This window comes from Panthera tigris, chromosome B3 (genome assembly GCF_018350195.1).
Source record: "Panthera tigris isolate Pti1 chromosome B3, P.tigris_Pti1_mat1.1, whole genome shotgun sequence".
Taxonomy (NCBI): domain Eukaryota; kingdom Metazoa; phylum Chordata; class Mammalia; order Carnivora; family Felidae; genus Panthera; species Panthera tigris.
Genome location: NC_056665.1, coordinates 45104634 through 45120028, shown reverse-complemented (window position 1 = coordinate 45120028; position 15395 = coordinate 45104634). Strand labels below are relative to the sequence as shown.

The 15395-nt window shown below is 43.5% G+C and overlaps 1 protein-coding gene across 8 annotated transcripts in view; it reads left to right on the top strand.

Annotated features, from left to right (window-relative positions):
* Nucleotides 1-7443: 7443 nt before the first annotated feature.
* Nucleotides 7444-15395, top strand: part of GCNT3 (glucosaminyl (N-acetyl) transferase 3, mucin type) — a 33716-nt gene continuing 25764 nt past the window's right edge. For 2 of the 8 annotated variants that reach the window (XR_006218603.1, XR_006218604.1), the window contains exons 1-4: nt 7444-7607; nt 8592-8777; nt 9974-11278; nt 12030-12166. Coding sequence is in view for 4 of the 8 variants with exons in the window: in XM_042988738.1 (XP_042844672.1) it covers nt 10034-11278; nt 12030-12149 (1365 nt within the window). In the remaining 4 variants the exon portion in view is untranslated. Of the gene's footprint in view, nt 7608-8591; nt 8778-9973; nt 12254-12916; nt 13252-13993; nt 14182-15395 lie in introns of those variants that run through there. The other 6 variants (XR_006218607.1, XR_006218606.1, XM_042988738.1 and 3 more) reach the window with 5 other exon arrangements.

Here is a 15395-nt window from a genome sequence, read left to right as displayed (position 1 = left end):
TGTTATTTTTTTAATTAATTTTTTTAGCAAAAGTGAAACTCCCCTTTGGATTTAACGGATACTAACGTCAGTCTTTTGTGAAAGTGAAGGGAGTGTAGTCTGAGGAAAGCAGGGGATCCCTGCATCTTACTTAAATAGCACCTGAAGTGTATGGATTCTGCCACTCAGAACATGGCCAAGATAACTATGTGGTCCTAGCATAATCATTGCCTCCCCTACATCAAAATATATCCCCGATGGCTCCAAAATTTAAATGTAAAAAGCCCCTAAAAATTATTAAACGCAAATGTGAGTGAATATTTGTATGATCCTGGAGTAGAAATGGGCTTTCTATTCCATTCATTACATGAATCTCCGAAGGCAAAAGGAAAAAATAGAGAAGTTTGACCGTATCAAATAATCGTGAGTTTCTGTCTATCGAGTGTTAAGCCTAGGAAAGAGCCCCATAAAACATAGTCAAACAACGCACTGGGATGACATAGCCACAAAAACTGAACGAAGAGTACATAACTGATAAATTCAGAGCTATGTTTTTTTAAGTTTATTTACTTTTGGGAGAGAGAGAGAGAGAGAGAGTATGCAAGAGAGCAGGGGAGGTGCAGAGAGAAAATCCCAAGGAGGTTCTGAGCTGCCAGCACAGGGTCCGATGCAGGGCTTGAACTCAGAAACTGAGAGATCATGACCTGAGCCGAAATCACCAGTTGGACGCCTAAACCAACTAAGCCACCCAGGTGCCCCTAAATTCAGAGCTCTTACAAATTAATAATAAGTAGCAAATAGTGTAACATAAACATGGACAGAAAAACATTAGTGGGAAAGAAATTGAAGAAGAAATGCAAATGGCCACAAATATATGAAAAGGGGCTCAAGTTTATTACTAATAAAAGAAATACAGATGAAAACCACAGTGGGATATCACTTTTCATCTATCATTTGTGGAAAAGACAAAAACCAAAGATAATGCCAGGTGATGGCAACGGAGAAAAAAGTATTTTTGTGGTAAATGAAGAAAATCCTGTGGATGGTGCCAATTAAATATTTAATTTATTTTTAAATGTTTATTTTGAGAGAGAGCACACACATGCACAGGAGGAGCAGAGAGAGAGGGCAAATCCCAAGCAGGCTCTTCACTGTCAGCTCAGAGCTCAACGTGAGATTCGATCTCATGAACTACGAGATCATGTCCTGAGCTGTAATCAAGAGTTGGACACTTAACCGACTGAGCCACCCAGGCATCCCAAGAGAGTAGTATTTGTTTTGTTTCCCAAGATGATTCTAAAATAGCTTTTAAAAATTCTAAAAATCCATAATACATGTGAATTCTCGATAAATTGGAAAACTGATGAGGCGAACAGATAAAGAAGATGTGGTATGTATACACAATGGAATATTACTCAGCCATAAAAATGAAATCTTGACATTTGCAATGATGTGGATGGAGCTAGAGAGTATAATGCTAAGTGAAATAAGTCAGAGAAAGGCCATATGATTTCACTCATATGTGGAATTTAAGAAACAAAACAGATGAACATAGGGGGAAGAGAAGCAAGCCAAGAAACAGGGTCATAACTATAGAGAATAATCTGATGGGTGTGGTGGGTGAAAGAGGTGATTGGAATCAGGGAGTGCATGCGTTGTGGTAAGCACCAGGTATTGTATGGAATTACTGAATCACTGTATTATATACCTGAAACTAATATTTCATGGTATGTTGACTAACTGGAATTTAGATGAAAACTTCGGGGGAGGGAGGCGGGGAACCAAAACTGATGAAACAAAAAAGAGAAACTGAAAACCGGCAGTGATCACACAACCAAGAATACTGTGGTTAATGTTGGGTGCATTCTTTTCCAGACTTTTCACCTGAACTGTGTTTTTCATAAGAAACAAGAGATGCTGTAATAGTGTGGGGATGAGGGAGGCGGTGGTAGGATGGGAATTAGAGCTCCTGGATACTCTACAGCCTTCAGACTACCTTCTCTTGACTCCCCTGAAACATGTGACTTTTTCATACCTATGATTTGAAATGTCCCTCAATTAAGAAACAGCTTCTGTGTGGGTTAGGAATTTGTGAATGACGGCTCATAGCAGACCTGAAAAAGTAGTGAGTAAAGAAGGTATCTCTCTCTCTCTTATTAATGAAACCTAGAAGTAGGCAGTCAGTCCAGTACTGGTGAAATGGCTCCGTGGTATTACTTTCACCTCATGGCTTCCCCTTTCAAAGTTGCCTCAAGATCCTAGATAGCTGCTGAAGCCCCAGCCATTAAATCTGCATTCATGAGTTCCCAAAGAAGGAAAGAAGGTCTTAGCCTCTCCTTTTTAAAGAGTTTTCCCGAAAGTCCCATTTCTTACTTCAAATGATATTTTTGTTTATGGTTTCCATATAGTTAAATCTGTTTGTTTGTTTGTTTGTTTTTTATAATTTTCTGTTCTAGATATAATACTAAAAAGAAATTCCCAACTTAGGTATCATACATTTCCTGGATGATCTTTTGGAACTGTTTTTTCTTTTTAGATATAAATCTGAAATGTATGTTTATAGTGTTGGGATTGTGATCTCCCTTTCTTTTCCCAAATGGCTGTTCTAAGGAGACATTTCCTTTAACCCATATTTGTTCATCCTATGGTCACTGCCACTAGCCAAGACCCTTCTCTAGACAATGCAGGAGACAGCCACACAAATTCTTACTCTTTTTTCTTCTTCTAGATTTCATTAAGACCCACACTTAATTGTTTGTGCCTGTATTTCTGACCATTCCCTTTTTTTGTTTCAGCCTCTGGGCCTCTTTTAAAGCCAGCGTATATTCCTGCTTGTACTCCTACATGGCATTAGAATCTGTTTTCATGTATTTCTCCCACACGAGACTATGAGCACCTTGAAAGTAGAGACTGTCTTAATCAACTTTGTAACTCTAGCATCTAAAACTTAGCCTCCTCCATCAACAACTGTTACGTGGGGTGAATGGATGAAGCACTGCCATGTCACTTACCATTTATTGTTCCGTTTAGGTTACTTCCTAATGACACAATGGAAGGCATCTTTTTGTTTTTTTAATGTTTGTTTATTTTGAGAGAGTGAGAGAGAGTGAGTGGGGGAGGGGCAGAGAGAGAGGGAGAGAATCCCAAGCAGGCTCCTCACTGTCAGCACAGAGCCCAACACAGGGCTCTATCCCATGATCAGTGAGATCATGACCTGAGTGGAAATCAAGAGTCAGGCACCCAACTGACCGAGCCACCCAGGCACCCTGGGAGGCACCTTAATCTCATTATTAACTTGCTTCCAACTCTCTTTTTTGGTAGGCTATTTCTGAGAAAGTTTCCTAAGCAAAATTAATCCCTTTTTTAAAAAAAAACAATTTTTTTAACATTTATTCATTTTCGAGAGACAGAGTGTGAGTGGGGGAGGGGTAGAGAGAAAAGAGACAGAATCTGAAGCAGGCTCCAGGCTCTGAGCTGTCAGCATAGAGCCCGACACGGGCCCAAACTCCTGGACTGCGAGATCATGACCTGAGCTGAAGTTGGACTCTTAACCAACTGAACCACTCAGGCGTCCCAAAATTAATCCCTTAAATGCTGTTTGGATTTCAGTTAGTTTCAGCTTGGTGGCATTACGTTTTGGGGCATAGCTGACTTCAGGGAGTCTCTACCTGTTAATTCCAAGAACTACAATTGACGCTCGAACAATACAGGGAGTTAGAGGTGCTATCTCTCCCCATCACCCAGTCAAAAATCCATGTAAAACTTCTGACTCCCCCAAAACTTAATAGCCTATTGTTGACCAGAAGCCTTACCAATAACATAAGTCAATTAACACGTTTTATATGTTCAGTGTATTGGATTCTCATAATAAAGTAAGCTAGAGAAAAAAAAATGTTACTGAGAAAATCATAAGGAGAAAATACAAATACTGTACTGTAAAAAAAAAAAAAATCCACATATAAGTGCGCCCACTTAGTTCCAAACTGTCTCGTTGGAGGGTCAGCTGCACCTGTGAACTCTAGTTCTAAGACACCGGTACTAAGAGGACCTTCCCTGGGACACCGAGGCAGTTATTCATTCAGGAAACATTTGCGGTGAACCTATCACCTTCAGGTTGTCATGCTAGCTGCTGAGGCAGAGCTGAGTCATTCGTGGTCCCTGCCCTCAGAAGCTCATGACGCCACAGTGAGGGCCAGTGCATTTGGACAGGCTTATGAGGTGAGGGAATAGAAAACATGGCGGTGGCTGGCCTCTGGGTCTGTGGTACTGAGGAGCGGGTAGTCTGGCTTTGGTAGAAAGGGGGCTCCACTCAAAGTTGGGGGGCTGAAGGGGAGAGTAAGCAAATAAGGCCTCCTGTACAATTCAGCAGATGATCTGCCTTGGGAATGTGAGCAGGAAGGAGCAAGCGGGATTGTATCTACTTGAGAAGATACCTTCTTTCCTGCTTTGAGAATTTTCCTCTGCATTTAGTGAACAGATACATAGTGAATTCTATGGGGGAGGGGGGCGGTGTTCTTTTTTCTTTCTTGAATCTCTTTTCCCTTTTGCTCCAGTTCATGAGGAGTGTCCGCTGAGTGTGGGTTTCATCGAACAACCCTGAGTCGAGGCAGAGTTGATTGTGTTGGGGTCTTTTAACCACTTGTGTGTGGCCAGCTATCGTAGCCCCATCTTCCCCGAGATCCCACTGACCTAGAACATACAATAGAAGCTCGAAGAACCTCCGCCCCCTCTTCCTCAGAACCTTTAATTCCTTTCAAACCCCAGCTCCAGCCCATCCAGTAATACATTAACTGGCTTAATGCCTGTGTATCTGTTTTCACTTTCTGTCCCCTCTGAGTCATATTCTCTTCTCCTTTATTAGTCAGTGGGGTTGCCCTTGCTGTCTCTCTGTGGATAGCATTTCTCTTCTGAGCAGCCTTAGAATTCTAACATCTCCCATGCTGGGTGCTGAGAGAGAAAGCACATGACTTCCTGGAGCTACCAGCCTAATGAGAAGACAAAGCAGATACTTCCCAGAGGTAAACATCACTATATAAAATAAGTAAAAGGGTGCATTTGCCAATTTGTTAATCCAGCTTAAAATGGTTGGATTCCTGCTGCTTGGGGCCTCCTCTGACTTTATTTTCGGGGCTGGAGGGTCCCCAGAACGTCCCCTGAAGTTAATAATAAACTCCGCTGGATTCTTCCAGATTCACTCTGATGAGCTCAGCTTAGTTTCTCTGTTCCCTATTGGTAGGACTTCTAGACCTTCCCACAAACATATGAAGATTTATAATCTAAACCTCAGGGGATGCAAGCCAAGCTATTTGCCCAGTGGGGAAGCTAAACTTAGGAGAGGAGTAAAGGGTTGAGGGCGGGAAGAGTTTGCTGCTTCAGGAACAGTAAAATAGGTATGGTTATTGTGGGAACTCAGACCTGTGTTGGATGCTTTTATACTTAGTGTCCGGTTTCATGTTGCTTTTAATTTTTGATAGCTGAGGGAGTGGCTTCATCATTTTCAGGGTTAAATACCTGGCTGTACTCCTGAACTCTAGGATACATTTGCCTCCAGGCCCATCTGGCTCTGCCTTTACGTCTCAGAAGGGGTGAAAGAAACCTTAATGAAGGGCCTTGTCCTCCAGGTCCGGGTTCCTGCCTTGTGAACTGCCTGGTTCCCAGGCACCGGGGGCCCGGGCCCTTCCCCTCCCCTGTGCTCTACCTTCTCGTCATGACCCGCATGGACTTAAAGTATGGAACCCGCCACCATCCCGAGTGCCTGAGAGATCTCTGCAGGTTGCCTAGCTCACGATTGTCCCGTACCTCCAGCCATCCTGTCCCTCATCTGCACTTTCCCGGTATCAGCTATAGCTCGTTCCTCATCTCTGTGGTGTCAATACTGACCATGTCCAACTGAGTCTCTTCCAGGGCACAAAGGGACAATTTCAGGTCTTTCCCCTGGACTACCCATCTGGCCACATTACTACATCAACACTCTAGGGTTCAAGAATGCTATTTGTACCCTTCTTGAGCTATTCCTTGTGTAAAAGAGGCCTTTGTGGGCTGGACCCGGAGCCTGCATAACCTTCATCAAGGGGCTGCATTTGCCAGCTTCTAAGTCAAGCTTTAAATACGTGTTACCTTGTTTAATCCTCACCACCATCCTATAAGGTAGGTATTGGTGTGAGTCCCCCTTTTACAAAGGAAGTCACTAAAGGGGCACCTGGGTGGCTCAGTTGGTTGAGCGTCCAACTCCAGCTCAGATCATGATCTCACACTCTGTGAGTTTGAGCCCCGTGTCGGGCTCTGTGCTGACAGCTCAGAGCCTGGAGCCTGCTTCAGATTCTGTGTCTCCCTCTCTCTCTGCCCCTCCCTCACTCACACTCTGTCTTTCTCTCAAAAATAAAACATTAAATTAAAAAAAAAAAAAAAAAACTAAACTCGCTAAAGCGTAGAGGAATTACAGAATTTGCCCATGACTGCACAGCTAGACAGTGGTGGAGCCAGGGTTCAGACCTAGCTCTGACTTGGCAAAACCCAGGTGTGCCTGCGGCTACCACATATTTCGTATTACTAATGTGTAAATTATCTCAACAAACTGTATCTCCAGTTTGTCAATGTCATACTAGCATATACTTAGCAAATGAGAGTGGATCCCTATTTTGATTACCTTAAAAATCAAATATTCAGAATATTTTCTTTTATTGAAAGAAATCTATATCTGTGGTATAACTTTTATGGGAAAGAAGGCAGGACTTTGAGCAGGCCATCCAAGAAAAGTCCTGAATAAAGAAATAGGAGGGTGTGGCACCTGGGTGGCTTGGTCAGTTGAGCGTCTGACTCTTGATTTCAGCTCAGGTCATGATCTCAAAGTTCATGAGTTTGAGGCCTGCAGGGGACTCTGCACTGACAGCGTGGAGCCGCTTGGGATTCATTCTCATTCTCTCTCCCTCCCTCTCTCCCTGTCTCAAAAAAAAAAAATTAATAACAACAACAAAAAGAAATAGAAATGTTTGTAGAGATGTTTGTAGATACCAGAACAAGTGTTTATCATTTAATCATGTTTGCCTCAGAAATGTTACAGCTCAAAACAGAGCCAGTGGAGTGGGGCCATAAAAATGGGAGCACAGATGACCCTATACGGCTCTTTTGCTATTGGCCTGTCTCCATCTATAGTCAGAAACAGGCAGAAGATGTCCCCCAAAAGAAAAGACCTAAGTTCCCTAGGCTGTACTGGGGGCTATGTAAACACTTCTTGGAGGAAGAAGGCAACTCTGACAGATCTTGCTTATTATGTTGTTGTTTTCAGACGAAGCCCATTTTTGACATTGGCTAGGATTTCTGCTTTGCCTCTTCTGCCCCCTATTAAGCTCAGCCGACAGGGGGCGCCAGAGGGAGCCAATGAGGCCGGAGGCGGGATTTCCTGCTTGCTTCCGGTCTACTTCCTGCTTCTGTGAGCATCACCATGTCAACGCCTGTTTACTACTGGGCAGGGGCAGTCTCTTTATGTAACTGCACTGAATGCAGTTACAGTAATGGTGGACAAATACCTCAGCCACCTCAGGAGAGGTTGAGATCTCAGCCTGGGGGCCTCTTCCGAGGTCAGGGTCCCCAGCGCCTACTGAGCGGGTGGTGCTCTTCCCATCTCAGAGGTCTGAGTTTTAGCTTGTTGGCACCCTTCTTCCCAAATTTTAAATGAAAAAATTGCCAAATCTTCATTTCTCCAGCCTAGGATTAGTAGTTACTTCCAGCAATTGCCACTTCCTAATTTAGGGTGGCCTGACACCCCTCCCTGTCCCCTACAGTTCTCTACTTAACTTTATATCTAGTTAAGTTCTTTATATTAAATTGGCTCTTTCAAGTATTTGGCTAGGCATGCTGCTTTTATAGGGTGGGGGGTGTGAGGAGGGAAGGGGACGTTGGGTACAGGAGGGAAACCGTGGCAATGCCAGCAGCTTCGAAGAAGGTGTTTTGCATGCTATAATACCCAAACCAGCCAGTGGGGCTCTCACTGAAGTCCAACCACCCATAGCGTTTCCATTCCTTAGACTGCCAAGACGCTAGACTCAGACATGAGTGAGTGAGGTCTACAGTCTGAAACCCTGTGGGTGTCTCTACAACTCACAGATTATTTATAATGGGATGACAGGCAAAAGGATTTTTTTTGAGCAGTTTCTATTTGAAGAACAAACTTTTTTTTTTTTTATAGAACTATTTTTAAAGAAAAAAAAAAGTATTTTATTGTTTTACTCTTGTAATGTTCACGGAACGAAAGAGAAGTGATATTTGGATTCCAGGCCAAAATAAGGCAGGGGCCTACCGGTGTTTCTATGGATCCTTGCTAAAGGGGGTGGGGGTGGGTGGGGAGCTTTCAAGTTCTTGTGCCAGTGTTGACACGTTTCTATGAATGGTTTTGTGGCAGGAGAGCATGGTTACAAACTGGACTATTCTGGTTGAAATACCTGCTTGCCTTCTCAGATATTGCCAGCATTTTTTTTTCCTGCCTTGTTCACCTCCTTGAATGCCTAGTGTTTGAGAATATGCTCCTGAATGATATATGTGAGCTAGCTCTCCCATCTGAGAGCAGGAAGCTGGAAGGTGACTGATAGAGCCACCTGCTGCTCTCTACTTTGCAGAGACCGAGGAGGAGCCTGAGACTGTTCCTGGACATCCTGTGAATATCAGAAAACACCTTGTGGAGGCATTAAAAGAAGGGGATATGGTGTTCACATTTGCTTCCATGGATTCCAACCAATCTTCCTTGGAAACAAACACATCTTGACAAGTGATCTTTCCTAAGCAAGGACAAAGGTATTAAAAAGGTGAGAATTTTCTTCATGTTTCATTTTTTTCTTCCTCTTAGATTCCCATGAAAGTTATGACCAGGTAGGACACAATCTTATGCTTACAAAGAGGACACAACAAGGGAAAATAGTCATTGTTGAGAGGGTTTGTCACATTTTGTTTCTCTCCTTTTAGAGTTTTTTTTCCCCCTAGATCATCTGGTTTTCTTTGATGGTACTCAGTACCCTGTACTGTATTATTTAAAAGATGGTTGTGGTTTGGAGGAAGAAGCATTAAGGCTTGTGGACAATAACAAAACAAAATGAACAAACAAAAAAACTGGGGGAAAGGCGAGTGGGGAAGAGTCCCATATTTGCTTCTTAAAGCATATGTGATATTTGGCAAATTATTTAGCTTTTATCTTCCTATTTAAAAAAGAGGCCTAATACTACTACAGCTCAGGTATGTTGTGAAGACGACCTGGGACAATGTTAAAAAAAATTTGTGGCCCACAGAAAGCACTCGTTAAATATTGTATATGCGTAGCTTTGTGTGCCTCTGTGTGTATATGTATTTTAAATTTGGATAGACTGAATTATCTACATGAGTGATTACAATGCATTTGTTGGATCATATCCAATTTTTTTGTACTTGTTTAAGAACGCTTTTTAAAAAGGGGGTGGCTAGATACCAAATCTAACCAATGAATTGTATGTAGTAAAAGTATCCTAATATGTAAATTGCCAAACAAGACCAAGAAGTGTACTTTTAAAAGGATTGAAATCTTTGGATTTCTAGAACAGACACTGAGAGTCTGAATTTCAGGGATTGTCTCTCTACACTGATTAGAAATTCTAGGCCCCAGATAAGAGCCCCATTTAGGAACAGGGTGGTCAAGGGTGGGGGAAGACTGAGGAATGAAGGGCGGGTGCAGATTTCCTCTTACTAATTAAACCTCAACATCAACAGGTGCTCAGTTCTGTTTCCCTTTCTTTTTTTCTTGGAGGGGGGGGTGGAGCCAGCCTGATCCCAGCACACATGGCCAGTTAGTCCAGTCAGGCTCTAGGCCCCCGCCAACAGGCCAGGTGTAAGAGATTCGTAGGCCGGTCTTTACTGAGGTTATTTGTCTAGTAAAGGAATGTATTTTTGCCATCACTTTGGAGTTGCACTTTTGATGTTCCTGTGAATACATGCAGGGTTAGTGTGTAATTGAAGGCATTTTGTTCTGTCCAAGGATTCCATCCTCCTCCTCCGTCCTTGTGCCCAAACTCTACTGGTTTCTCATTCCGTGAGGATGATTTGGTGGAAGAAGATACAGTGGCAGCAGCGTTACCTGTGGGCCCTGGGCTGCTATATGCTGCTGGCCATTGTTGCTCTGAGGCTTTGTCTCAGATTGAAATGTGACTTTGATTCCCTGGATCTGAAGTCCAGAGATTTTCAGAGCCGGCACTGTAGAGACATCTTGTACAAGTCCCTGAAACTGCCAGCAAAGAGATCCATCAACTGTTCTCGGATCATCCAAGGGGACCAGCAGGCAGTGATTGAGGCTGTGCTGGACAATCTGGAGATCAAGAACAAGCGGAAGCCTTTCACAGACACTGACTACCTTAACATGACCAGAGACTGTGAGCACTTTAAGGCTGAAAGGAAGTTCATACGGTTCCCTCTGAGCCAAGAAGAGTTAGACTTCCCTATTGCCTACTCAATGGTGGTCCATGAGAAAATAGAAAACTTTGAAAGATTGCTCCGAGCTGTGTATGCCCCTCAGAACATATACTGCATCCACGTGGATGAGAAATCCCCAGAAACTTTCAAAGAGGCAGTCAAGGCAATTATTTCATGCTTCCCAAATGTCTTCATGGCCAGTAAGTTGGTTCGGGTGGTTTATGCCTCCTGGTCCAGGGTGCAGGCTGACCTGAACTGTATGGAAGACTTGCTCCAGAGCCCAGTGCCATGGAAATACTTACTAAATACATGTGGGACAGACTTTCCTATAAAGACCAATGCCGAGATGGTCCTGGCCCTCAAGATGTTGAATGGGAAGAACAGTATGGAGTCAGAAATACCTACTGAGTACAAAAAGACTCGCTGGAAATATCACTATGAGACAAAAGACACATTGTATATAACCAACAAGATGAAGGATCCTCCCCCTGATAACATACCTATGTTCACAGGGAATGCCTATATTGTAGCTTCCCGAGACTTTGTCCGACATGTCTTAGAGAACCCCAAGTCCCGACAACTGATTGAATGGGTAAAAGACACCTATAGCCCCGATGAGCATCTATGGGCCACGCTTCAGCGTGCACCATGGATGCCTGGCTCTATTCCCTACCACTCCAAGTTTCACGTCTCAGATATGGCAGCCATTGCCAGGCTGGTCAAGTGGCAGGGCCATGAGGGAAACATCAGTATGGGGGCACCTTATGCACCTTGCTCTGGAATCCACCAGCGGTCTATCTGTATTTATGGGACTGGAGACCTGCATTGGATTCTTCAAAACCATCACCTCTTGGCCAACAAGTTTGACCCAAAGGTGGATGACAATGTTCTTCAGTGTTTAGAAGAGTACTTACGTCATAAGGCCATCTATGGGACTGAACTCTGACATAAACTATAAGAGGATTGCTACCTGTGGGGCAAGAACATGTGGATACATACTCCAGATGGGCTGGGACAATGTGGGGTGGGAGACCAGGGCTCTACAATCTGTGGCATCCCCAAGTTAGGGGGCTGCTATGGGAGTGTGAGTAAGTAGATCTGCCTTGCAACTTGCTGTCCTGGGTGAACACTCCTGGTGAGCATTCACCCACCCCACTCCTAAGAGCTCTCCCACTGACTTTGTCACAGAGTCAAAATAAGAAGCAGTTATTTGGGGGAGTAAGGGAGGGAAGTGTGGCAGGGGACCCTGGATTTCAGTTGAGTGCTTGCTGTCTGCTTTTCTACTCTATGCTGGTTCTAATAAATTCTAGGCTTGGTAGTGGGGGCGGGGTGGGACTTTAATGAAAAGAGGGCCTTTTGTGCTATTAACTTAAAAATAAATAGCTCTTTATTCAAAGCCCTACCTCTACTTTTGTCTAATAAGCCAGAAAAAAAAGATACAAGTGTGGGACTTTTTCTCATAACTATTTGTGACATTTAAAATCCCTGGTGGCTGGCAAGAGAATCTCCATTATTCCAAAGTTGATCATGGCTGAGTGTGTAAATAGCAGATTCAAAAGAATGTACAGGAACAGAGTGGATTCTTTGATTATTCAAAGCCCTCCTCATTTTGTTTACATTGCCAGATTCATGACTTCTCTGTAAGGGAAAAAGGGCGATCTGACCAGTGTGATCACTCATATACTTACGGGACAATTACAGCACTAATTTTGCCAGCTTCACAGCCAAAGCTTAATGTTCCATAGCAAAGACAGCGTTTTAGGTAAGGCCCTCATATAATTTCTTGGCCAAACTGGAACACATTTTAGTGGGGGAGGGGTTGAGAGGAGCACCTGCTTGGCTCAGTCAGTTAAGCATCTGACTCTTGATCTCAGCTCAGGTCTTGATCTCAGGGTGGCGAGTTCAAGCCCTGTGTTAGGCTCCACGCTGCAAGTGAAGCCTACTTAAAAAAAATATCGTGTTGGGAAACCAGAATGAACTAGGGCTGTCTAGCTAAATCAGGAAGTCTGGGTATTCCAAGTTTAGGCCTCTTTAGTCAAAACTCTTATTCAGGAAGGGTCACTATTTGTGGCTCTGTGGTTTATACATTTCCTTATAGGAAAACAATTGTGTGTGTATTCTCCCACACCCGCAGTAAATGTTACCCAATGAAAGATTCCTTTCTGAAGCTCCAGAGAGAGGTGACAGGCAATTGGAAGGCAACTGGGTATTAGTCATAATCTTCTGTGATGGGAAAGGGATATTATATAAAAAGGTAGACATGTCTTATACACAGAGCAACTGGTCTTCTGTGTACAATATGCTCTGGAAAAGGGATTTAGACACCAGCTGGTGTAATGTGAATGATCCGATTAGTGCGTGATGTCACTACTGTGTTTCTTCTTGGTTATGATTTGCTTAATCAAGTTTTCTCTCACAGTCAACCTTCCCTGCAACCCATGTACTCTGACGTAGTTATCATTGTGTCTAACACAGTGAATTTTCTATTGGTTAAGTTGTTATTTCTTGTAAGGGCCTACTCCTCTGGTGATGGGCATTGCCACCCCTCCTTACCTGCACTGTGATACCGAGTCCTCCTCCACCTTGCTCTCAGCCCCACCACGGAGGTGACTGATGAATAGTTATGTGCTCGGCAGATGAGCCCTGTGACGTCTGTTCCCAGCAGTGGTGACCATGGACCTCTCCACCTGCTACCCTTTGGGACTGTCCTTGTTCCTCCTAGGAGGGGGCTGGAAGGGGGGACCTGCTGCTGTGGGAAGTGGGCAGAAAATCTCCCATGTGTGCATGGGTTCTGAGAAAAGAACTCAGGTCTTTGGCCTCATAGTCAACTTTCTCTGTAAGTTTTCATGTGAAATAAATTGAAAAAGTTTAATATAAATTAAAAAGATAAAAGTGTGAACTTGTCATTTTGGGGGAAATAAGTTGTTGGACTTTTCCAAGCCCTGAAATTTTCTCTAGAAATATATTTAGGTGAATAGGAAGTGCTCTTTATTTAATAACATGCGGTCTTCATATCAGAAGGGTCAAAATTTGCCCTCATTTATTGAGTGTATTTTAGAAATCATATGATTAAACCAACATATCTGTTGGTTTTTTCCTTCCTTCTGAGTCATATCTGTTTCTTTAACCTTTCTTGGGACAAGAAAAATCATAAGTGAGTTGTGCAACAATGTTTGTATTACCTCTCAAGGTTTGAATATTTCCTCTTTTTGATTTGGTAAGCATTGTTTAATCACCATATTTTTATTGCACGCTCTGCCTATTGTAATCTTTGCTCTTGATTGAGGGAAAATTTAAGAAAGGAAGAAAAGGCAGTTGGTAACATTGTTTGGGAATACCTGACCTGATTTGTTCAGGGGAGATCAAGTATTTGCATTAAAAATGAAAAGGACAATTGAATGCATTGCCTTCAGTAAGTACCTTCATTAAACTGAAGATCCGTTCTTCTTTCTTCCATTGAGTCAGTCATTTATTACAAAGATAGTTAAGATGTGGTTCCCATCTCTATGAAGCTTGAGTGTGTGTCAGGGACTGACATAACTCCTATGTTCATTCCGCAAATAGTAACTAAACTCTTACTATTTACTAGGCATTGTTCTTGACACCAGGGATATAGCAGTCAACAAGACAGAAATCCTCATGCTCCTGTTGTTACATACTAGCAGGAAACCGACAGCAGACAGATAAGTAATACATATGTGTATCGGAAGGAGATGGTGCTAGAGAGAAATTAAAGGAAGTGATAGAGACTGTAGGAGAGTGGGGTGGAGAGGGAGAGTGCTTAACATTGGTAAATACTGTGGTCAGGGAGGCCCTTAATGAAAAAGTGACATTTGAGTCCAGATCTGAAGAAGATGAAGGGATGATCCATGAGGATAAATGGGGGAAGAGCATTCTAGGCCAAGAGGAAAGAGTTGCAAGGCCTTGAAGCAGAAGCTCGTCTTCCATGTTTGAGGAGCAGCAAGGAGGCTAGTGTCAATGGAGCAGAGGAAAGGTGGGGACAAAGAAGAGGTAACAGTACAAGGGAGAAGGGGTATGCTGTGAATGCCCTTGTAACCCGTCACACAGAAATTGTCTTTGTGTGAAATAGGTAGGACATGGAAGGTTTTGAGCAGAGGACTGACTTGATCTGGCCAGTGTTTCAATGGTGCACCAAGACCAGACTGGTTGGGAGGGAGGGGAAGCAGGAAGGCCAGTTAGGAGGTTCTGGCAATAATCCTGGCACTAGCAATAGTGGCTTAGGCCAGGGTTACAGAAGTAGAAATGGTGAGAGTGGTCCGATTCTAGAAATGCTTTGGCGGTTCTGTTTGAGGACCTGCTGACAGACTGAGTTTGTTTAGGAGAGAAATGGTGGAGTCAAGAATGTTTCCGAGGGTTTTGTCCTGGTGAGGAGTCAGAAGGATAGAGTTTCCGTTAACCAAGACGGGAAACCTGTGAAAGAGTGGGTTTTTAGGGGCAGATCCGGAGTTTGATGTTGCACATAGAAAATTGGAGATGCCTGTTAGATATCTAGGTAGAAACGCTGGGAGACAGATGTGTCAGGAGCCTGAGTTCGGGAGAGAGGTCTGGGCTGGAGACATTTCGTTGGTGTTCCTCCACTTACGCAGTGTGTACGTGATGCTGCATACGAGCCCCAAAGGAGAAAACATGGATGGACACTAAGCCCCTGGATGAACTCTGGGGATCTCCAAACTGAGAGGCCAGAGATGTAAAGAGGAAGCATATAGGAAAGTTGGAAAAGAGCAGCTAGTAGTGTGGTAGAGGGCAACATGGGTGCTCAGTATTCTGGAAGCCTGAAGGAGAAAGTGATCTGGGAAAGAGGGAGTTGATGACTAAGCCTAAAACGGCGGAAAATCACGGAAGACGGCGATGAAGAAGTGGCTACCGGGCTGAACAATGTGGAGGTGACCTGGATGAGAAGATCCGTGTTTGTGGAGTGTGGAGGTGAGAACATGACTGGAGCGGTTCAAAGAGGGTATTAGAACAAATCG